At 34.1% G+C, this 25,458-nt stretch overlaps 1 protein-coding gene across 1 annotated transcript; it reads right to left on the bottom strand.

Moving 5' to 3' along the window:
- Window positions 1–226: 226 nt before the first annotated feature.
- Window positions 227–25,148, bottom strand: LOC100253946 (rRNA (cytosine-C(5))-methyltransferase NOP2C). The gene is made up of 12 exons (XM_010658807.3): window positions 24,906–25,148; window positions 22,190–22,628; window positions 20,397–20,544; window positions 18,034–18,171; window positions 13,109–13,171; window positions 12,151–12,272; window positions 8,371–8,608; window positions 6,124–6,335; window positions 4,088–4,188; window positions 3,553–3,634; window positions 1,987–2,048; window positions 227–940 (listed from the first exon to the last, which is right to left on the bottom strand). The coding sequence occupies exons 1-12, from the start codon at window positions 25,097–25,099 to the stop codon at window positions 826–828; spliced, it is 1,914 nt and encodes a 637-aa protein (XP_010657109.1). The 5' UTR covers window positions 25,100–25,148; the 3' UTR covers window positions 227–825.
- Window positions 25,149–25,458: the final 310 nt, after the last annotated feature.

The raw sequence follows: 25,458 nt of genomic DNA, 5'->3' as shown, positions 1-25,458 counted from the left end.
TAACACAGACTCAGAGGATGCTTTTGGTATGTGGAAATAGGAATGGGAATGAAGATGAATCACAATACCTTGTTGAAAGAGAACTCCAAATTCCAGTGAAGGTAGGATTTAGTTTCCACACTAATGAATGTCTTATTCCTATAATTCTCTTCTCAGTCTGAAAAGAATCCAAACACATGCATGAGAATGGAATTGATTTCTCATTCCATTCTCCATTTCAGCATTCTGAATGCAACCTTAATTCTTTAGAAATTAGAAAGCAAAGAATTCAATATTGTAGCTATCAGGCCTGAACATGATAGGCAAAAACATGCATCAAAGATCTAAACAGAAAGGATGGCATCATAAAGCTTACAGCTACAGACCATAGAAAACACTCAATCCTGTGTGCCTAGCTTCAAAAATCTACTGACCATGCTTCCAGCAGGTGCCAAGTTTACAACTATCATTATACTCGAATTTAGTTTGCCAAAATCTATCCAGAAATGGCAGGATCGACCAAAACTGATACAAGAAATCAAGCAGACTGCTCGCTATGGTGTTACAGGTCATGCTCCGCTTCCCTGCCTAATGCACGCAATTGCATACAATGGACTCCATAGACTACATACCAGATGTGAAGGTGTGGTATCCTTGAGATAAATAATGACAATTGCTTTTTATCCAGCATTCTAAAAAGTTGAATTCCAACCAGATCTTGTTAAGCAGAAGGAATGGTGATGATATTTCCTCCACAATTTCCATCTTTGCTCTTTGCAGGGTAGATGCATGGCAAAAACCATTTTATGTAGCCATTTCCCAAGCTATAGACTTTCTGAAGAGAAGTCAGGCGTCTTTGGGGCCAACATTGAACTTGGCAATGAAAAACCCTATTGTATCAAGCGGGGATGATGGATCAAACCTCTGAACGAGTTCTTCCTCACCAGGTCTCAACCACTCCCTGTGGGAATCAGGCATCAGAACTAGTCTCAGAATTATTAAACAATTAGAGCCCCTGATAGAGGGAAACAAAAAAAGAAAAAAGAAAAAAAAGGCGCAACATGGACTTGGACATTCTCACAAATTTAATGAGACATTGTAGCCCCACAACACATAAAAGAGATGGGACTTGAGTGATACAAGAAACCAAAGATTAGCTACCAAAATATAATTAGAAAAATCATTATAAAAAATAAAATAAAATTTGATAAATGTTCAAATAGAATACTCCAGATACAATAGAAACCATAGCGCATTATGGGCTAGGTAAGAGTCAAGAAGAAAGGTTTTCTAAAAAAATTCAACAAGCATGTAACAGAGAATTTCTTTTAGATTGCTGTACTAGAAAATAATTAGATAAATCTTTCAATGTGCTATGGGCAAGAGTCAAGAAGAGAGATTTCTAAAATGGAGTATGAGGAAAACATATCTAAGAACAGTCAAATGATGTAAAGAACTTACACAAAAATGGTTCAAGCAACATGGAGACATAAACCAGGATAAACAGGGTAAATTTATCCATTTGGGTCTGACCTAGGATGTAGTTGTTAATAGTTCAAGTTCAATAAAGAAAAGTTGCAGCCAGAGTAACATAAGCACGCATGGACAGCAAATTACTAAAAGATCATTTAGAATAACTTTGAACTACCTGTTTCTGGATTTTCATTTTGTAGGAAGTTTTAGTATTTGCAAATCCTTGGTACTTGGAAATCTATCAAGTGTTGCTCCAATTAAGTATGAACCTCTTGAACAGGGGGGTAAACATTGTACAAGAAGAAAACCAAAAGGAAAAGTACATGGTGAAACCATAAAAGAGCTTAAAATATAAAATGTAGAAAAAAGTACTAAAAAATTCATATACTAAATTAATCGAAAATCAACAACACCAAGTATTGTTAGCCTCACCCTGTGTTTACAAATGGAATTGAATTGCATAGAACTTTGATCAATATAAAGATAACATTCTCAGCTAATAAAAGAACAGAATAACAGGACAAAAGTACTTACTCAGTATACCCATCAGAAAATTGAAAACAACCAACAAGGCCAGGTCCTCCAGCTCTTGGATGCTGAAGTGCATACAACAAAAGAAAATAGAAACATACTCAGTAGCTTGAAAAATAATATAATAGTTTCAAAACTATTGAGTGTTAATTTCATTGATCGAATTTCAAAGATGAATAGAAGAACCCAAATATATCCACCATACATATATATATATAAAGCTCTTGTGGACTATGTAACACAATAGAGGACTCATAAAAGCATCTTCAGAAGATCAATCATTTCTCTGAGTGTTATGGAAATAGAGAAGATAGATGTGCAGTGCAACAAGAGAAACTAGAGATTTTCCATTTTAATTTGCAAATTCTTAGCTTTCTTAGTTTTGATCCTGGATATGGAGGAGAATTTGCATGTTGGGATCTTTTTGAGAAAGGCATCAGCTCTGGGCATTAAATTAATGTTTGGACTTCTACATATGGTTATCAATAAAGTTCTCACTTTCTATATTTTATCCTCCTGACATGTTGGCTATTTCTAAAATTGAAACATCCTCATGTAGCTACAGAGATAACTTATTTTCTATTATTCAAAGTCAGGTAATTGTACAGTTAAAACTGAAGATAACCCCAACCCCCCCCCCAAACCACCACCACCCTCTTTCTTTAACAGGTGATCAAGATTTTGGATATCAGATATGTTTGAATCAACCCAACAGCATATTTCCCACTTCCTAGAACACAGTTGGTGACTCAAACTTTGCTTTAAGATTATTATGTTGTCAGAAAAAAAAAAAAAAGCATTGTAATTTCCTGTCAGTGTCAACTTGGTTCAAGACAAATCCAAATTCTGCTTTATCCTCTAGTTTTCATAAGTGCAAATGCCTGAAACATCTTTTCTTGCAATGCAATCAGGTTCTAGTCATTGGTTTGGCCCTCAAATATTGCCAGGGTCCCAAACTACTGCCATCAGGAATTGACTAAAGTTCGATTTGCAAGGGTAGAGAGTCCCAATTTACTACCATCAGGATTGGGGCAACTCTGAAAAAATTGAGTTAAATCCTAGTACGGCTATTACCTAAAGAGTAGATTGATATTAATCTGATTTGGAAAACTAACCTTCACATGTCAGTTTAGAAGGATTGGCTCCAAGAGGAATTGTTTTATCAATGGAATTTGTTTCAGATATTATCAAGGTAAACTTTTCAGTCTACCAAATTAATTAACCCTAAAAAGGAATAAAGAAATCTAATGTGGACAGGTAAAGATAATAGACACCAAGAAGGAATTGGAGCCACTGCTTTTATCAAATATGGGGCTTCTGTTAAGTCAATTTGGCAGATTTCCCCATGGTGAAAGAAGCTGCAATATTTTTGCTTGTTCTTAGTTTGTCACAAATGAACTTCTTCAATCAAAAAAATGAAATTACAACTTGTACTATAGTCTTATAACTACTTTCATAAAATAACAGTTTTTGCATTGGCTACTTTTATATAATGACAGTAAATATCTTTTATCTGCAAAATCAAAACCTGAACCAAATGTGTTATTGAGGAAGTGAATCCCATCTAACCTGTGATGCCAATGAGAGGAACTTGTATGTGTCGAGAGCATATCGAACCAGCGCTTCATTCTCACCAGGGTTTATTGTACAACTACAAAAGGAAAAAAAAAATGCAGTAGTGTCAACAGAGATTTTCTGTTAAAGACTAGGTACAAAGATATATGTAGAATAACTAAAACTCAATCATTTTTCAAATGTTCAACCAAAAAAAAACAAAGAAATGAAACCTTCAATTTTTAAGGCATTGCATTAAGGAAATTTGGACCTCAACCTCATCTCAGTAAAATATAATGTTTCTGTGGTAGTAAGTAGTGAGAAATTGAAAATGAAAGGTAGCATGGACAGATAGACATACGTATAAATCAACTGAAGCCAATAAATGATCAGAGTGTAACATAAATAGGAGATGAAGGTAAGCATGCTGAGATCACCTCCACAAATTATGATAGCTATTGTTTGTGGCAGCAAATTTTTCCTTTTTTTAAACAGCTTTTGCGTCTTTTCAAATGCATGATACACAGATTTCATTAAAATGCACACTAACGTGGAATACACAATGACTCCACCAGGGCGAACTAGCTGAACAGCCTGATCAAACATCCTCCTCTGGTACTTTGCATGGTTCCTTAATGATTCTATAGTCTCCTGCCATAACACAAGAAATTAAACTAGTTTTCCAGCTGAAACAAAAAATGGAATTCAAATACAAATGTAGAAAGATGTAAACTAACATATTATAGAAATTAGAATCCACAGAAAATAATGACTCACTTGTCTTCAAACAACTGAACAAGGCTAGGAGATTTATCAATAATAAGCACAAAGCTTAGAAGGGTATGTCAACCTGTAATAACTTTTAAGTAGATGAAAGAGAAGCAACCCCTACAAGGTAGAATTGAAGGTAGAAAGACAGGCCAAATTTTAAAAGTATGGCTACTTTTATTGTGAATTTGGAACATAAGACAGTGAGAACAATCAAAGGTCACACCAGAAACTCGCTATCATGTGGCTGAAACAAGGCAAGAAGGATCTCAGACCTCCATCCTCTTTTGGAAGATTTAAAACATGATACAATCTTCTATAACAAAATTTAATATATCATTCCCCTTTCTTTTACAGGAAACAGGGAAATTTTATTAAAATGAAAGGACAGAAGTACAAAAAGAAATAATAGAACCTTCAAACACAAGAAAAAGTAAAGAGACAACCCCAGCCAATACACACACTGCAATGCAAACCACAAATACAATTCCCTCTCCTGCAAATCATGAAGGGAGTGAGATCCCTTCACATTTCACTGAGGAAGAAGCTCCTGTCTTCACCAAACTATCAGCCTCCTGATTAGCTGACTTGCACAAGCCTCTTCACCCCATGGAAGTCCAAGAGATAACATTGAGGAGTCCCCTTGAACCATGATATTTGTACAGCCCACAAAGCCTCTTTCAAGCCCTCCAATAATGCTAATCACTCTGCCTCAATGGCCCAACCATATTACTAGCAGGTTAAATAAGGTCTGAATTAAAATTATGGTCTCTGAGGACACCCTGATGGCCAAGGCATTCCAGATTTATCATCAAGCAACAAGAAGTTATGCTTGAGACAACCAATAAGAGAGGAGAGTCCACTAACAAGGACTGGCCCTTCTGCTAAAAGGGATAATGAGCAAAACCAGGGATCTTGAAGGAACAAAAACCTAATAAAGCTTATAATGCTTGTAAACCTTTCCTTCTTAGGGTGGTACCATATTTGTTTTCCTTTTTATTCAGAAACAAACAAATTTATTTATATGAATTTTTAAGTACAAGCAAAGGATGATAATCCTTACAAAATATACATATGATACCATATCACACTCTACTATCCCTCCTGTCTGATATGACAGAAGACACTTGTATCTTGACATACCCCACATGTTTGTCCCCCATTAGTACTCTATCAAAATTATTTAATTTAAAACCCTGGATACATTCAAGGCATGTCCTACTCATTACAGTTGTAACCAGAGAAATTCCAGTTGGAAGAAAACTACTCTTTAAAAGTCTCCCTGCTACACGGATTCAGTATACTGCCAGTATTTAGCTATCATGCTATTCAGAAACCAAACCTGACAACAGCAAACCAACAGACCCAACCACCCTCAACCTCCTCCTAAACACAAACATACAAAGATCATAAAAACGCAAAGTTCAAGAAGAATTATTTCTCATCAGTTTAAACAACAATTAAGGTGGCAAATTTCTCTAAAGCCCCTCCCCTCCAGACTATACCAGAAAACAGGAAGTAAACAGAATGCTCCCACCCAAAGTATGAGCCCCTGCATGTTTAACAGTCCCAATGTGCGTACATTGTCTGAATCAAATACATTTTTCACACCAAATCCTATTCATCCCATCTGTCTTGCTCAGTTTAATTAGAGGTCCACCATGCCCATCTATTTTGCCTTAATATTTGTTCAAACAGGAGCTAAATTTTTATGGTCCCACAAGACTCAATGCAAGCCCATTGCTTAAAAAAAACAGTAAAAGAGAAGGAATAAATAAAAATTATAAGCAAACAAATTCCAATAAAAAAAGACCCTACCTCGCCAGCAAAAAGTCTAGGTCTCAAGCCAAGGGCAGAACAGGGGGCATCAAGGAGGACTCGATCAAAACTATTAGGTGAAAAACCTTTTGATTTTTCAACCCTACCACCCATGCCTTGATTTCTTCCTGGCCCATTTCTCATTCGACGAATATTCTTCCTGATATCAGCTTTGCTAGTGTAAGTTCTTTGATTCCCTTCTCCATTTATAACTGAAATAATGAATGGGTTAAGGACAGAACTATATTTATAGAGGAAAGAATGTTTCATGCACATAACCATGATTAATGTTTAAGCAATCGTTGATCGTACCAAAAAAGAAAAGAAATGGAGGAGATAATTGCAATTCCAATAATATGCACAAAGATAACATTCATTGTGGAGTTTTTGTAACTCAAGAATAAGTCTAGTGTCATAGCTTTGTCTGAGTCTCTGAACATCTGTGATCACTCCCACTAACCATGTTTCTTTGTCAAAATCTGACCATGACGAAGGCGGAACATACTAATCACAGCAAATATTTAAACAATTCATGTTAAAGATGATGCATAAATTGGAACAACAAAAACTACCAAAGCCATACATCAAGTACAAGATGTAAGTCCTAGGAGACAATATGATATTTGACTTCAAGAATCAAATCCATAGGTTTCTTCCACATCCAAACACAATAAAATGTCCAAAAGATATACTACGTTAAGAACTTACGGTTACAGAAAGAATACCATAAGATAGAGAGAAAGAGTAGTGGAAGAACAAGAGAAAAGTGAAAGTGGCTGACAGCACAGAGATGGAGAAAGGAGCACAATGTAGTCAGTAACTTTCGACAATTGTTGAAAACTTCTGATGAAAATTTGACTTCTTTCAAGAAATTTGATACTAGGAATCTATATTGCATGGTCATTTCAAAGTCACAGTATCGATGGCTAACAAGACAGGTTCAAAGGTGGATTCGTCTCAAAATCTCAGATCAATATCAGGCAATACGCACAATATACTAATTAAAAAGCTCAAAAAAAAATTCCAAGAAGATAATGAAAATTTTCAGAAAAGTAATTATAATTAGATGGATTTCACAAACTAATAAAAAAAAGTTAATAACATTTGACATTGTTTAAATTTAAATAATTATAGAAGTGTGCACTTGGATTGGTTTATGATAATATTAAGAACGGAAAACTCTTAAAACATTATTATACTCATTTTTATACATGATACCAATTTTTTATAATTGATATATCAAATCATATTGTAATATCAAAACTATTATAAATGTAACTGATAAACAAAACTAAGAAAAAGAAATGTGATTAATAATAAGTCAATAAGCGTTTGAAAATAAGTTATTCTGAATTTCTTGTTTCTAGTCATGAATTAACGTATATGTGGAGAATGTGGAGAATCTATGAGAAATGTAAAGATTATCTATTTTTTCCTTCTGTTTTCAGCAAATCCAAGTTGCAATATTTGACTTTGAGTCATCTCAGCCTAGCCAAATGATCCATACCTTTACTCCTGTCTCAGACTCATTGTGTGGTTCAACAACAACACTTTGAACCATTCGTTGTTAAAAAAGAAAAATGAATAAGAAATCAATCAAAAGCAAAGATATTTTCTAAAAGAATTCCCCCTCTTTTATCCTTTATCCCTATAAATATTCTTATAAAAGTTGACTTTCCAACAAACTCTCTTTTTTTTTTTTTTCCAATGCATTATTTTAAGAAAGTTTTTTTTAAAAAAAAAAAAAAAAAAAATCAATCAACCAAAACAGTCAGCCACTACTGAAGCAAAATAAGAGTATCCAGTAAGGATCTCAAACCCATACTCATGTTGCATCTTGTCAATGCAGCTAAATTGGAGAAGGTTAGAGAGAGTCTGGTTATCACAGTAAGGAATATATCAAAATATTGATTTTAAGCAATCTCTCAACTGTCAATGGAATTGTTTTAGAAAAATTGGGAAAGCTTCTTTCCTTTAAACTCAAAAGAAATGGAAATTTCAATTGATATTTGAAAATTAAACATGAACACCAAATTTTCTTTGTACACACTTTCTGGAAGTCAGTGAAAATTCCATGAGCTCATAACAGTTATACACAGTCCTGAAAGCAAAGAAAAGTTCTTTTTTTCCCTTTTAGCACACCATATGGCAATGTAGTTAATAGACTATGAGAAACTATAGCACCAGAGAAGTCCACGCATGTATAAAAAAGCAATTCATGAACAAACATAAAGAGAATTCACCTACCATTTTCCTGGCAAGCAAAATCAGCAGCGAATGCTTCTGTACTGCATTGATTTTTCTCCATCTGTAGTCTTGGAGAGTCTGAACTTTGAAGAGTTACACCCTCAGCATCCTTTCTGCAAGATGGAGTGGTCATATCATTGGATTCATTGCTTCGACAAACAGCTTTAAGAGCATCTAGTTTATATGTGGTTATACAATGCAAGCCCATCTCAGCAGCCAATTTCTGAATATCCATCACCTGTAAACAAATTAAAATCAAGGAAAAAACAAATAAAAATTTTTAAAACTATAAAAGCAAAACAGGAAGACAATGGATTATTAAATTTGGAGAATTCAGTTTCAACTGAAACAAAATTCATCTGGACATAATGTTGCTTAAAAGAGGAAATTAGGAATTATTTACTAGTTTGGAATTAAGAAAAATAAAATACAAAACAGAAACCCCCAATATAATAACAAGTATGATTTCTACTTTTAATATTCCTTCTGTTATAAAAACCTGCAACATAAAACCAAAAAAAAAAATCATGGAAATGCACAGATGAGTGCACTACAGGTTTTTTATTTATTTTTTCATCAGAAACCAAAGATGTATTAATTAAAGATAATAAAACATAAGAAGGATGAAAAATCCTCCCCAGGAAATACAAACTTGATCAAAAAACCCATGAATACCTCTCCTTTACAAGGAGATTTGTACAAAAAGAATAAATAGACTATACAAATATACAACTCGAAAGCTCAACTCAACTTCTCACCAAGTAGGGCCCAACCCTAAGGAAAACATATTGAGAGCCAACTAAACTGAATGACACTCAAAAGGGAAAGGTTTGAAAACATCAATACGATAGGCCTAAAAAGAAGCAAAGAAATGAATCAAGCCTCACATCATCTCAAGCGTCTTGCAAGTATCCCCAAAAATCCTAGCATTCCTCTCTCTCCACACATTCCACATCAAAGTAAGAAAGGTAATCTTCCAAAGAGTCTTGCCTCTAGTAGAGTTTCCAAAACAAATAAAGGAAATAACCATCATATCACAAATGGTCCTTTGTTGAACCCACTCCATTCCCGCCTACAAGAATAGTCTACGCCATAACCCAAAGTAACCGAACAATGTAGGAAAAGATGATCAATCGTCTTTCCACTCCCCCTACATAGGAAGCACCAATCAAGACTAAGAGCTTTGAAAGGCCTTCTCTATATATTGGTCAAGGCTAGGAAGAAAGATTTTAATGAGAATACTCCAGAAGAAGAAGGTGTCCAAGCTTTTGCATCTGGAACAAATGGAGACAAATGTACACTGGAAAAATAAATCATTAATCTTTCAAGATCCTTAATCTCCAAATCAATTAGATTACGATGAAAAAAAATATTCCAAGGAGGAGAATCACTACCAAAAACAAATGAAACAAAGAGGTTTTTAGTTGTGATGACTCTGAAAAGTCTTAGGAATTGTAAACACAAAGGTTGATCCCCCCACCATAAATCTCTCCAAAAACAAATTTTTGTCCCATCACCCACCCCAAAGCAAGTGTATATAGAAAAAACCGAGAAAATAAATGCAATGGCTTTCGAGGGGCAACAATGTTACCATCTGACTAAATTATTAGCATCTCACCCACTAAGATGTGTCCCATAAATACTTAAAATAACCTGATGTCAAAGGGCAAAACTTTCCTTAGGATACCTCCAAAGCCACTTACCTAATAAAGTTTGATTTCTTGAAGTAACTTTCCCAAACCCTAAACCACCCAACTCCTTAGGCCTATTCACTAGATCCCAACTAACCAAGTGATGTTTTTTACCCTCCCTAAAACCCAACCATAAAAAATCTCTTTGCATTTTTTCAATCCTTGATGTTCTTGATACTGGAATCTTGAAAAGGGATAAGAAGTAGCTTGGGATGTGCGACAAACAAAATTGAATTAGAGTGATTCTACCTCCTAGGAACAAAAAATATTTTTTTCATTCATCCAACCTCCTAAAGACTCTATCAATCACTGAATCCCAAAATGAACTTGATTTTGGATTCCCCCCCTAAAGGAAGACCCAAATATGTTAAAGGCCAATCCGAGACTAAACAATCAAGCATCAAAGCCATCCTGGAGATTTGATCTTGATTAATGTTGATATAAAAAAGAGTCCTCTTATTAAGATTGATCCTAAGCCTTGGCAACCTCCCAAAAACCAACAAAATGAGCTTAAGGGTTTCCAAGGAAGCTCTAGAAAAAAAAGATAATGTCATTGGTAAATTGTAAATGAAACACTCTAGTCCTATTTCTGCCCACTAGAAACCCCGAAAAAAAGACCTCTCTTCTCCGCTCACACCATCAACCTACTTAAAACATCAGCCACAATGGTGAAAAGAAAAGGAGAAAGAGGATCTCCTTGTCTTAAGCCTCTAGAAGCCTTCACCCAAAAGACAAACATCCCCTCATCCAAGATCTCCATTTTGAACTGAACCCTTTTTGTTCAAGTAAATGGTCCAAAAAATACCAATCAACATGGTTATAGACCTTTTCAAAATCAATTTTGAAAACTACCCCTTCCTCATTTGATCTCCTTTTCTCATCCACTAGCTCATTAGTAATCAAGATGGCATCCAAAATTTGCCTCCCCTTCACAAAGGCTCCTTGGGACATGAAAATGGTATCTTGGAGGGCTTTACGCAATCACCCTGAAAGTACCTTAGCTATGATTTTGTACAAGCTAGTAACCAAACTGATAGGTCGAAAATCCAAGATTCTGCTGGTTTGACTTTTTTTGGTACTAGAGCTATGAAGGAACACTACAGTAATTTCAGCATATTCAAACAATAGCAGCATTTGTTCTTCTTTTAGTACACCTGATTTTGGGCATTGAACCATATTGGCTGCAGTATATAATAGCTAGAAAGTTGAAGCTTCCTATATTTTACTTCACTCGCAATACCACCAATCCCATCAGTCTTCATGCATATATATTTGAAAAAAAAAAAATCTTGGTTCACCAGTCAATATTGGTGACATTAAATTTCAATCTGAAGGGCCTGCATGAATTATGCTTTCATGAAAACATCTCAGCACTAAAAGGGTGATAATAAACTAGAACTGACACAAAAGACATCAATGTGAGATTCATAGTCACATACTTCAGAATGGGATCTTTAGATATGCTTCTAGAATAATAGATTTTTCTTTTAAAGGCAAACAAGAAAAAAGAATAGATTGACAATACCCAGCAAAAAAGGTTGTGCAATCTGCAAAACAAGTGCACAATCCGAGTACATAGGAGTTTACAAGGCACACAAAAGCCAAAAAAACAAAAAACTGAACACTTTTAACTATCCTACCTCTTGCTATTTACAAGCTCAAGAACATCAAGGATCTACTCTCTATATGAAAAAAAAAAAAAAGAAAAAAAGAAAAAGAAAAAGAAAGAAAGACTTTAAACACAAACATATTACTAATAAGACTACTATCCTTTCCACCAAAACTTCCATGCCATGCAAGCAATGCTACTCTCATGCCTATAATGGATGAGAATGTGCTCCACTGATTCTTCTAGAATAATAGATTGAACATTTGTATCAGTAATAAGGATGGACAAGTTCATCCATAGTGCATCCAATAGCCTATTATCCCATCTAATTGAGGGCATATACTAAATCCTTTCCTGCCATTTGGCATTAAATTCAACTAGTATGATGTGGTTCAGAATTTTTTATAGGAGTGATATGATAATTTAAGGAACTGACAGACTTTTAAAATCATACTTTTAGTTTAAAAGTTGTATGGGTACCTTGTTGTGAGATCTATCAACTGCAATAACCTCCCCTTGATCCTTCATAAGGATAGCAATTGCAGTAGTTTTCCCTCCTGGGGCTGCACACATGTCCAATATCCTCTCATCCTGTTGAGGATCTAAGACAGAAACAAAAAGATAATGTTAAGCACCCAAGGAAATTTCAATAAATAAATAAATGTTAAGAATCGCAATAAGAAAATGTTTAATCCAAAGTAATGAAAAAAACTTTAAAGCTTTTGAAAACTTGACATTGACAGCCAGTGCATATAGAATAAAGCCAATAAACATTTGGGAAGCCATTATGTTATCCGCCCATCAGCTAACCCATATAGAAACCCACAGTTGTTCTAAAATAGCACATGGATTATGGACATGCAAGATAAGTCAAATCCTCCACATTAGGTTTCACTTAAGCTTGAGTTTGATGGCTGTTTTTGGCTCCTGCTGTAGCTGCTACTGCTGTTTACTTGATCCAACACTAATCATTTGATACCAAACTCCTGGAGGCAAGTTCGGGACAAAAGAGGGGCTTGTGATGAATCTTAGCCAAGACAAGTTGGTAGGTAGGTAGGAAAACCTAACCCATCAATTAATCAATTTAAACCCAAATAATATATGAGTGACCCTCCAAAATTCCTCCTAACTAGGAACATCTCACTGATTACACTCAAAATCATTTATACGACCATCAATAAAGTAATACCCATTAAAAGACATTCAGTAATACCATTCAAAGACATTCAGTATGTCGTCCAACCCAAAGAAAGATTGTAAGTATACAAAGGACCTTCAAAGTATATGCTCCAAATTTTAAGTAGTACCCAAGGAACAAGGGAAACAAACAAAGAACCTTCAAATTATATGCAACAAAATTTTACAACAACCAAGCACCAGAGTAAGAAACAATACATGTAAATCACTTTAAATATATATATAATACTGTAATAATTACCTAGGGCATGTGCAGTGACAATGCTTGGCAGGTTTTGAAGAAATATTTCCCCTTCAAGCACATCTAGAAACCAAAAAGAAAGACAAATAATAATAAGAAGAGCAGTTAAGCATTTCCTGAATTGAACACCTGAAACTGGAACATTCCCAATGAAAAAGACAAAAGCCAAACAACAAAGTATCAGCAAATATGGGATAAAAATGTAGCAATCAATAAAAACGAAACCAACGAGGTCATAATTCTCATGACAATCCTTTGAACACCATGGTGATGAAAAAACAAAGAAAAGACAATGAGAACCTTTTCCAGAAAAATAAATTTGCATCGCTAAAGTCAAATATGAAGTAGAAATTACAAGCACAAGGGAAAGAAAGCATGGAGCACAGCAAGAAGATTGAAGAGAAAAAAAAAAAAAAAAAACAATAACGACACATCATTTGCCCAAAAAAAAAAAAAAAGAACTTCATATAGAATGCACACACCCACTTCATGATGGACTAAAGCATTTTTCGGGCCAAATAATCTACTGAAAGTTATGTAAGATGATAGACCCACCCCAATGTTTGTTTGCACATACACACCATCCTGGGAAAACAAAAGTCAATTCTATATTTTTTAGTCCTAAAACAATAGAAGAAGCCTAAGCTTAATAAGCTGCATTCACAATAATAAGCTTTCTCCCAACACCATAAAAAACAAGACCCATATTTAGATTCCTAGTCCCTGCCTGAGAATCTAATCCTATATTCAATTCCTCAGCAATGTAGACATGAGCTTTCTCCAGACAAGTGTTATAAGAACTTCGTATTTAATGATATCAACCATATGGATTTTAAAGTGGCAGAGCTTAAGTGGAAGGTGGAGCAACTCAAGAGCAGAGGGGTTGGAGATTGTAGCAATGATTCTAAGAGAAATCTCGCAAGTGGAGAGTTTGATATTCTCAAAGAATTCCAAATGATTTTATGGAGAACTTGAAGGTTGATAACAAGCCAAAAATGCGGCAAATCCACTGATTTTGGCACTTATTTCCTAACACTAGTGATGTTCCCTTCCTCCCAAACCAACAGGATGATTTTGACAGTTCTTTAGTCTCTTCCCACCTAGATGAGCCTCCAGCTCCAAATGACAACTGAGACCCTCAAAGCAATCCCAAGGTACTCAGCTCTTAGAAGGCTAAGCCCACTATTAAGATACATCAAGTACATTTACAACACCGGAGTCCTGCTCTTGACTCGGGTTAGGCATTTAGGATCAGGCTTTTATGCTCAAAGGGCACATTCAACCCTGTTCTAAACATCTATGACTTTAGAATCTGGTAAAGGGCAGGGACGACCCATGTTGTCTCAACAAGGGGGCTGAGGCAAAGGTTAAAATCCTTTTTCTCAAGCTTAAGGAGAGGAAGCAAAGGTGAAGGGTTCTCTCCATGCTTTAGTCTCAAGGAGAAGGCATGGCCAAAGCAAGATGGGATTTTCTGCAACCTTATAAAAGATATGCCACAAACCTAAACATCTTCATCTTCACAGAAAGAAATTATTGGATCCTTTCCTCAGCATCCAAGTTCTGTACAAAGCTGAAAACCTAACATTCCACAAAAAGAATAGGCATCTAGATGAAGGTACCACAGTCCTTACTGTAGGAATGAGATCAAAGACATGGACATGATTCCTCTCATGGAGATATGAAGAGCTTGTGCTAGAAAGCAACAATGCACTTGAGTGCCATGAAACTTTCACCATTTTGAGTTGTCACACAAGTGTATGACCTAAAGAAATAAGAAAGGTCAACAAACGCATAGTATGGAGGTTATACCTTTTCATGTTACTATGAACTATGTCACGATGTTGCTCAAGGGAAATGAAAGAATCTTCGAGGAGTTAGAAATGATAAGGAATGTGCTAAAATTTTATTGGTCTATTGTCCAACTGGACAAGAAGAAAGGAGGTCTTAGAATAAAAAATCTTCATCCTCTTAACAAGGCTCTTGTTAGCAAACAAAGTTGGAGATTCACTACTAAGCAAGAGTCCCTTTGGAAACAACCCATGGTTTGAAAGTTCAGAGCAAATGATGTGGGATTTGCTTCATTTCCTTGTTTCTTTTTGGGCTTACCGTATAGACGTTTTCAAACTCTACCCTTTGAGTGTAATTCAACTTAGTTGGCTTTCGATTTGTACACCTTAGGGCTAGGTCTACAAGGTCGGGAGCCATTACACTTGTATAGAATTTTTGTACTTTTTGATTAGCCCCATTGTATTGTGGAGGTTTACTCAATTCTTTTTTATCAGATTTGTATTTCTTGAGGATTTCTCATCCTTCTCATGTTATTTTTGTTCTCAATTAATACATATGTTTGTTTCTAATCCAAAAAAAAAAGTTTAAGGCAAATGAAGGGGGTTGGTGTTCAAGAGGTGGTAAGGGATAGCTATGGGGTGGGTTTGTGGAAGGCTATTGGCTTCAACGTTGCCAAAGACAAGGTTTGAAATATCGGGAAAGACAGATATATCTGTATTTGGATTTTAAGGATATATCAGAAATATTGGTAAAATATCAGTGGATATTTTGACACAAATATTGGTGAGGCGAAAATTATTCAAAACTCATAAAAATGTTTAAAAAAAACTCTAAAAAACAATAAAATAAATAAGAATACATATGTTAAAATTATTTTATAAATGTAATTGATAAATGTATGATGGAAAAAAATATCGGTAAATAAGAATATATCCGTCTTAATAATTTATTATTTATGTTATCAAATTAATTTTAATTTATAAATATTAGAATTTCCTTTTTTTATTATATATTTTAGTAATTTTTTGAATAAATTTATATTTTTAATATTTTAAAATAAAAATATTCAAAATTAAATAAAATTAAAATGATAAATATAGAAAATTTAAAAGTAAAGTGATAATAATTTTTTAAAATAAGATTAATGAAATAAATGATGATATATTTAATATTAAAACTATAATTTATTTAATTTAAATGCATTCAATAATGTAAAATAAATGATGATACATATATGATTTTTTTAATTTTTATATTTTTATATTTAATTATCATATAAATGATATAAAAAAACTTGTTAATAAAATTATAATAACAATTTTTATACTTTTATCAATTAATTAAATAAAATTTAAAATAAAATAATTAGAATTAATTTATTTATTCTTTTAATAATGAACTTTAACAAATTGATTGTGAATATATATTAACAAACACAAATGTGGCCTAGTGGTAATTGGGCTCTACTCCAAGCCTTTTGACTTGGAAAGGTTTTGGGTTCGAATCCCTTTGGCATTGTAGGCGGCAAAAATAAAAATTTGAATTCAAATCCCCTCCTATTGCAGGCAGTCACATTGACTAGTTGACTTCCCGAAAAATCAGGAAATTTCAAGAAATATAGGGGAAATCGCCGAAAAATCTGGGAAAAATCGGCGGACCGACTTTTGGTGTGAAATATCGTGTCGACCCTCCCTGATATCCGAAATTTCGACGATATTTCGTTGAAATATCCCAACATTTCAAACACTGGCCAAAGGCAAAAGGCAATGTCAAGGAGATAAGACTCCTTTTAACCTGAGGCAAAAAGCAAAAGACAAGGCAACACCTTATTATAGTAAGGCAATAAAGTGTATACATATATATTCACCGATTTGATGATTAACCAATATAAACGTCATCTTCAACAATTAAGACCATTAAATTTTCATTCTTCATGATGTTTTATAAAATTAACAAAATACTAATAATTATTCAAAGCTCTAAATATTATATCCACATCATAAGAAACATCATATTTAGAGAAATTCATCTTGTTCAAATACATATTCTAATTTCCCAAACATCTAAAAATAAAAATAGAAACTAAATAAGAAAATGAACATCCTAGAGAAGCTTCAGGCATCATCATCATAGTCATCATTGAAATTAAAATTGTCATCACTTCCATCAAAAGACTAGAGTGATAATCCCCCATCTCATTATCATCCTTTTCTGTGTCCTCTAAATTGCTCCTCCTCAAAATTTGGTTGTGAAGTAATAGCCATTATACCTCCCTTTAAACCTGTCTTTAATCTTGCTTGAAGTCTAGTTTAAGTCTTTGCATGCCAACACTTGCTGCACTTGCAGCTACTCCCCATGTCAAGCCATAATCCTTAAAAACCAAGTCATCTTCTGAAGTGCAGGGAGTTCTCTATCAAATCTCTCTATTCTTCCTTAGACAGGGGTGGAAGAGAGCTTTCCGTGTAAACATGAATCTTGGGGTACCAACAAAAGTAGGCTTTTTTGCATGGAAAACCGTTTGGAGAAGGATTCTAACGTTAAATCAGCTCAAAAAGAGAGGATAGATTATGTCAAATAAATGTTACATGTGTAAAGGCAAAGAAGAATTGAATGATCATTTACCCCTTCAATGCTCCCTTATGCTTATTTTGGACCTTATGGAAAGAAAGAAATAAAAAGTCGTTTAATGACACTGAAGAGTCAGATCAAGCAATGAAATCTCATTTTAAGTCTATTGTTTTGGAATAGTTTAGAGTGTACATAGATGAACATTTATTGTCCATGATAGGCTCTTTTATTCCATATCAAAAAAATATGTTCTATATGTTACCATTTGTCACTAAAATAGCACTTAAAAACTATGCTAGACAATAAATAGTTTACAACCAACAATAAGAAAATCGTGAAATCATAAATAAAAAACCATATGGCAAGTGTTCATCCAAAAGATGAACATATTGAACACCTTTTGCTGACATGTAACTTTTCAAATTTTCAAAAAGAAAGGACAATATTCTTGCATTCTATTAAGCATCAAATTAGGTTTTATAGAAATGAAAAAATAATCAAAAAAAAAAAAAAAATCTTTTTTTCAATTAAGAATTTAGGCAAGAGTTTGGATGAAGAAAGGATTATACCATGAAAGGAAGGCAGTTTAAATACTCTATTATTCATATCCACAGCAATTCCTCCTGAAGCACGGAAGATCCCAGCCCTTGACATCATTGTGGCCCCTTGGCCAATATAAAGGGCATTTCGTTCAAAATGATAAGGATCTGCAATAGCAACAACTTGTGTCAACCCCAGAAACTACAAGAAGTTTTCACAGGAATACTTATGCAGAAGATAAGAACTTTTGCGGTTTGGCAAACACAATCCACATAGACACACAGAAAAGAAACTACTGTAAAAGATTTTTTATTCCAGGTATATATAATGCCTCATGTTTGATCATATTTACCCTTTGATCTCAAGGTTCACAATCCTGCCACAAGAGAAATGATTATTGTTTCCACACACATAGGCATATACTTCTAATTCCTTAACAAGTGCATTTTAAAACCCACTTCCTGATTGAAACTCTAATCTTTGAGTAACCCAAATATGTTAAATTGACTACATGAATTTGGAAACAAGTATTTCATATGAGTTAGTCCAGCTCAAGGCATAAATGTCATATGGCTTACGGGTTTAGGTTTAGTCATACCACTCATATTATTCAAGTTTGAAAATAAATCAGTTTGATTAGTTGGTATTCACTTCAATATCTTACATAAATATTCTCATTGTTCCATTCAATACATAACTGTTATTTATGCTATCGCAAAAGAATGGGAGGGTATATCTCTCACATCCAATCGATACACAGAAACTTACTAGTTACTACACCATTTTGAGAACAAGCTGCAGTATAGGAAGACATATGCAGGGTGTAGGTTCAACATGTACAAAATCAAAGATGCTTTTATGCTCCCTTTTTAGTCAGAACTACAAACTATGAAGCTATATCATCTCCACATTGCACCCATTGGTCTTACCACATTTTTACCATGAGAATACTGTTTTACGCAAATTATACTATGAGAGTTTTTATTTTTTTCAGTTTCTAAATGATATTCCATCCATGTGTTTTTTATTTCCTATTCTGACAAGAAAAACCAAGGAATTAGGAAAACTATCCTATTAGAAAAGAGATAAGGGTCTATATAAACCTAGGTAGTCTTTCAAAGTCATTTACTAAAGGATTTCAACATCTTTCCTGCTTTCTTTGAGGATTTGATTGTCTTCCTTCCAAGAATAATTGCTTAACAAAATCTAGATGTGATTACCTAGGATATCTTTTTTCTTTTAAAGTCATCTTTTATTCTTTTCACCTCATTCTATAACTCAAGAAAATGCTACATGAGGGGAATTTTAAGTTCCTGCATCAGATTTGGTATCAGGTACTAGAAGTTGTAAACGTTTTAAGAGAAAGTTGAAGAATCGAGAACATAATGATTTTCTTGATATGATCATGGAGAAGACTCAGAAAGCCTAAAATCAAGAACTACAACAAGTTAGTCCCTACGACATTAAGGATTCAACTTTACATCCCCTTCTCAATAAGTTGTCTTTTTCTTAATTTAATTGCAATCAATTTGCTTATGCACATATAAAAAAGTATATTATCATATTTAGTAGTATTTTGATTGCAAGGTAAATTATCATTTTTGAGAGGAAATTTTTGTAGCCCTCAGAATTATAACTGTATTTTAATAACCATTTCCAATAAAAAAAAAGGCTAGACAATGATCAAAATCGGATTTCTAACATTTAAAAAGAAACCTGCAGTACCAAAACTGTTTACTAGAATTTACATATGATCAGACTTGGATCCTTTTAACTCTAAAAGATCTGTATTAGGATACATACATATGGTTGATTATGTATTAATAATTGTAGAGCTGTGTCTGTCACCTTCAAATGCACTTTTCTTTATGTTAGCATTGTTATCAATATCCCTGTATCTTACACAAAAAATGTTCCTAAATATCTATTTATTTACAGCATTACTTGCAATTCCTAGTTGGAAATCAGGACCAGGAAACTCTAATTAAAGATCACTCATACAAATATTCTACCAATGTCTTTGAACATCTCTCCAATTTGCACAAGATATTTCATGTTTCAAACATTTACTAAGCTTTCCCAACAAACGTGGAAAGGCAAGTCTGGAAAAAGGGACTAGACATCTGACTCGTATTTAACAAAAGTTTGCTCAAAATTTACCCATCTCTTTTCAAAAGATTAGATATCTATTCCCAAACAATAATTTTGAAAAGGAAAAGCACATCGAGATTCAATGCTAATCCAGAAACACTCAAATAACAACTGCTACCATCAAAACAATATCATTCTTGCTTCCTGAGAATCAAGTAACAAAAAAATGGTCTTAATATTTATACCCAAGAATATAAAGTTAAATCAGAAGAATAACTGCAGAGTAATACTATAGTCTTGCCTGTCTGCTGACCCTGTAGAACAGTCCCACGTGTTATACCAACACCCCATCCACCATCAGTACCAGGCTGCTCCACAGCAACTGAAACTGCAACTACATCCCCTTTCTCAACATGAGAACTGCAAGCCAATACACCAGGGACATATACCTACAAATAAACAACCATAAGAAAACAGGAGAGAGAACATCCAGCAATCATTACTTCCCTGTTTCACTAGAAAATATATCAAAAATGCATCAACTATTAACTCTTACAGAACAATCTGAAATTATACTCAAAAGTCATGCCTTTGTCTGAAGACAATATGAGACAGAATAGTACTCTGAAATTCTATACTGGTTAGACCCATTCAAAACTTTAAAGTTTCAAATAACACACAAGACCAAGACAAGTCAAACCCTCAGTGGGCACATTAGGATATGACTAACAAATTGGGTCGATGCAGAGGAAATGAATGCATTCCCATACTTACTATTAAGTTAAGTGAAATAGACAAAACATTAATTTGGATCATGACATCACTTTGAATACTAACTAGTCACATAATATCCCCAGTTTTTTATCTCTTTTGAGATTCAAAACTAGTAACCGATTCCATTTCCATAAATCTATGGAGTTCCCAAAGTTATTATTTATCTTATTATTAATCAAGGATTTCTTATATAGCTAGAACAACCCTCACAAATAGCGAATACTAGTTTATTAAGAATTAATCGGATTGAAGCTATAACGTCATCATTTGCTGGAATTGAAATGATCACAGGTATCTAAGCAATTCTTCTTGTTGCTTTTACAGAACTTCCCTATTGTATCATCAAACCGTCACCCATGAATACAACACCAACATTATTTGATTCCAAATTCAAAGCAATGCCTATTGTACCTTCTTCAAATTCTACTAATTCACCTATCATTACTTCATCAAGACCATGAATACAAGCAAACAAAAAACTATAGCAAGAGAAAAGAAATAAAACAACTATATATATATATATATATATATATATATGAAATGGTTAAGGGTTGGGATTGGAGCGGATTTATGGGAGGTTCCAAGTTCAAGTCCCAATGGGGACCCAAAAAAGAGAGAAAAAAAAATTTACCTATAGTTGTCAAGATGCTTCTTCTGAGTGGTGCAATTTTGAGTAAGGATCTAACAAAATTTAGATATATTAATAAAACCTATTGTCACATATAATATGATCACACACTTGCACATAAAAAAATTATATTAAATAATTTCACTTATGATGTGCTTGTATATAAAAGAATTGATGTGTTCTACATATCCCACTCTTTCAGGATTTGCACTGCTATGTTATACCCATGTCCTGTAGACCACCATGGCACATACAGAACAACCTGATCTTATATTAACTCAACTAAATCCAAATTAAGATTCAAACTATGGTTAGTAATTTCTTCTAGAAGTAAATGCAACATAATACTAAAGGGCCATAGGAGTCTAAACAAAATGGACATGTACAAAATGGAATAAGCTAAAAAATAATAATAAGCAAGGAGAGTTGATGCCCTTAAACTTTTGCAAACATTTGATACACACATGAAATTGAAAGTATAAAAAAACTCCATAAAAATGTGGAGTACTAGGATGCCAGATTTGCTCTCAGAAGTTGTGATCATGTTTGTTGGATTGAGTTAAGTTTGAATCCAAAAAAAGAGTAAATACTGGGATGTTCATATTTTATAGAATTCAAACACTAAGAAGCGCCAGACCGATGAAATTTAACATATGTACCAAACTTAGATAAAATTACAAGAATGCTAATACCTGAGCCCCTCGAAGAACTGCCTCAGCACATTTACGACTCACAATAACCTCCTTTGGAGGTCTATCAATTTCATAGCCATATTCAATTGTGTGTGGTCCTGAACCTCTGACAAAGACAACATAGTCTAGCCCGGGTAACTGGCACTTAGAAATTGAACCAGTTTCCAAGCTTTTCTTCTGAGAATCCAACTGTTCAAAGTTTCCAAAGGCAACCTTCTTTTGCTCATCCAAATTCAGGTGACTATTATATTCTCTCAGAGAGCTTTTTAAATTCCCTCCCATATCAATTTTGGCAGTGGCATTACTTTCACTTAAATGCATGCCATCAACAGTGTTACCAAGCTCTGTTTCCTGTATAATTGCCAATAGCTTCTCAATAACAGCATCACTTGTTGATTTGAGTGTATTCACACGGATACAAGAGTAGCAAGATGGACGCCTAGTCAAAACATGCGACCATAAAGACAAGGATTAAAAAAAAACACAACACAAGCACACAAGAAAACACATCATACTAACATATTACAATCACCATGCCCTCTCAAAACAACCAAAAAAAAATCCCTTTTTAAGCCATTGATTTGAGAGCAAACATTTGTTCTCTCCTCACCAACACCAGCACATCCAATATCTTCAATAGACAAAACCACCAAAACAAAAGCTTTGTTTTACAGATTTTAGTAAACTACTGTTTCAGCAAAACAAATTACCAAGCAATATTTTGCTATCACTTCAGTCAAAAATTTAAAAACAAGAAACAAACATATTCCTTTACTACTTATCAAGATATGTACCTCCAAAGAATTGATTTATTGAATCGATAGAAAGCAGAATCCTTTTCAAAAAAAATAACTCTCAAAAGCTAAAAATCCATAATAGACCCTCCATTTGGTAATGAGAAAACTGGGGAAGCAAAAAGGAACAAAAAAAAAAAAGAATTTGAAATTTGCATGTTCTCCTGCATAATTTTGCTTTAACTCTGCATCAGAAAATTATAAACCAAAAAACAAGTAGGCAAATACATTCCCTTTTGAAAGGACAACTCTCACGTGCAAAACACAATAACAGATCCACTTTTCAGTTAAGATGTCAAAACCAAAAGCAACAAGGAAAACACAAAATTTGAATTTTGCTTCTTTTCCATGTGATTTTGCCTACACTCTTAATCAAAATAAAAAATGCAGGGGAGCAAACACATTCCTTTTCTGCTTATTGAAAAACTAATCGTGGAGTTTTTTTTTTTTTGTCAGAAATAAACACATCCATTGCCCTAAATTAAGTACAGAGAAAGATTAAGAAATCCTTCCAAGTTTCACCAAACACTAATCTAACAGAAAATATGTGCATACCACTCCTAAGGAAAGCAAAACAAGGTGCATATCTTGTAGAGGATACCAAAGCATAATACAAACAAAAAATGCTTTATACATCTCAGAGGAGGGAAAAACTCAATGAAGGATACCAAGTGTTTGGGCCCTTTCTTGGCTAAATGATTCACCACCTGAATAGCTAAATGCGGAGATCAAGAAGAACTAACAACACTAATAATTTGATAGATCCATCCAGCATTTCTTCATGGACCTTTGCCTTCTAGGATACCCATGAAATAGCAATAGAAATCACCCTTAACCCATAAATATGAAAGATTCAAAGTTTTATCCTGCAACAAACTTTCTAAAAGAGCTAGTATCTATGCTTCTATAGCTAAACACTCTTCCGCCAACTTAGAAAAAGCTCTCAACACTCCATCACAATGATCTCTAAAGACTCCTTCAATCCCTAGCTGTCCTAGGTTAATGAGGAAATAACCATTGAAAATTAAACTTTTTAGACCCCAGTAGAAACGGAAACTACTCAAGATTGAGTGTCACCACTTAACATCTTAGATTATACCGATGAAACCTCAACCATTTTCCAAAAGACAACTCTCACATGCTAAAAAACACCACGACAAACCCTATATTTGGTCACCAAGAAATCCAGGATATCAAAGGAAATTTAAAAAAGAAAAAAGAAGAAAGGATAAACACAAATTTTGGATTTTCACCCCTTCCTACATGATTTTACTTTCATTGTGAATCAAGCTTTAAAATTGAAGGAAAAAAAAAACAATAAAGCAGGCAGATTTCTTTTCCAATCATTAAAAAATCACTTTCAAGCAACAGATAGATTGAATGGACAGACACCACAACCATTTTCAAGGACAACTCCCAAAAACTGCCCCCGTTTGTTTGCTGAGAAAGCTGGGCAACCAAAAGGAACAAGGAAATACGCAAATTTTGAGCCTTTCTTCTTTTCCTACGCGATTTTGTTCTCCCTCTGAATAAAATTCAAAAATTGAAAAACCATAAAGGGCGTACATTTCTTTTCCACCCATCGAAGAACAACTTGCAAACAACTGATAGATGGAATTAACCGAAACCACAACCATTTTCAAAAGAGAACTCTCATATGCTAAAAACCCCATAACAGGCCCTCTGTTCGCTTACCAGAAAACCAAGGAAACCAAAAGAAACAAGAAAAGAATAACAAATTTTGAATTCGGATTCTTTTCCTACCGGATTTTGCTTTCACTGGGAATCAAAAATCAGAAATCAAAAAAACAAAAAAGTCGCATAACTACACTTTATGAGAAACCCAACAGAGTGGGAAGTGCGGGGAAAGAGAGAGTACGAAAACAGAGAGGGAAGAGTAAAATGAGGAGAAGGGATAGTACGCTAGGGCTTGAGTGATGCGAGAGAAATGGTGAGGACCGTATGCCTTGGAGAAGTAGGCTTCCACCTGAGGGTTCCAGCGCAAGACGGGGTTGTAGCAGTAGCGGTCTGATGGATCCATTTGCGCCGGAGTTGGGGTGCGAGCAGTAGAGAAGCTGCGCGGTACGCTTTTCACCAAGTCCCTCGCTTTTCTCATTCAAAGACGCCTATTTCATATGTTTTGATCCCGTGTCATGTATCGTATACCTTGTGAATGAGATTTTTTAAAAGTGCCGTTCAAAACCCAATTTTCAAAACTAACCCTTCGTTCATTCATTTTCCATTTTTCTTTTTTTTTTTTTATCACATTTTAGCAAAAATATCCGTATTTTTCTCTTAGAAAAATATAGGTCTATTTTATTCTTTTTTTCAATAACTATTTTCTGTTCTTTAAAACAAAAAATACAAAAACCTTGTTTTAAAAAGGGGGTGTGTTTTTATTTTTTGTGTTTTTCGTATTGTAAAAAACCATTTTTTTTAGAACAATAAAAATATATTTTCATTGTTTTCTCTTCA

The sequence above is a fragment of the Vitis vinifera genome, chromosome 12 (assembly GCF_030704535.1).
Source record: "Vitis vinifera cultivar Pinot Noir 40024 chromosome 12, ASM3070453v1".
Classification (NCBI taxonomy): Eukaryota; Viridiplantae; Streptophyta; class Magnoliopsida; order Vitales; family Vitaceae; genus Vitis; species Vitis vinifera.
Note: the sequence above shows the minus strand (reverse complement) of the source record. Positions and strands in the feature narration are given on the sequence as shown.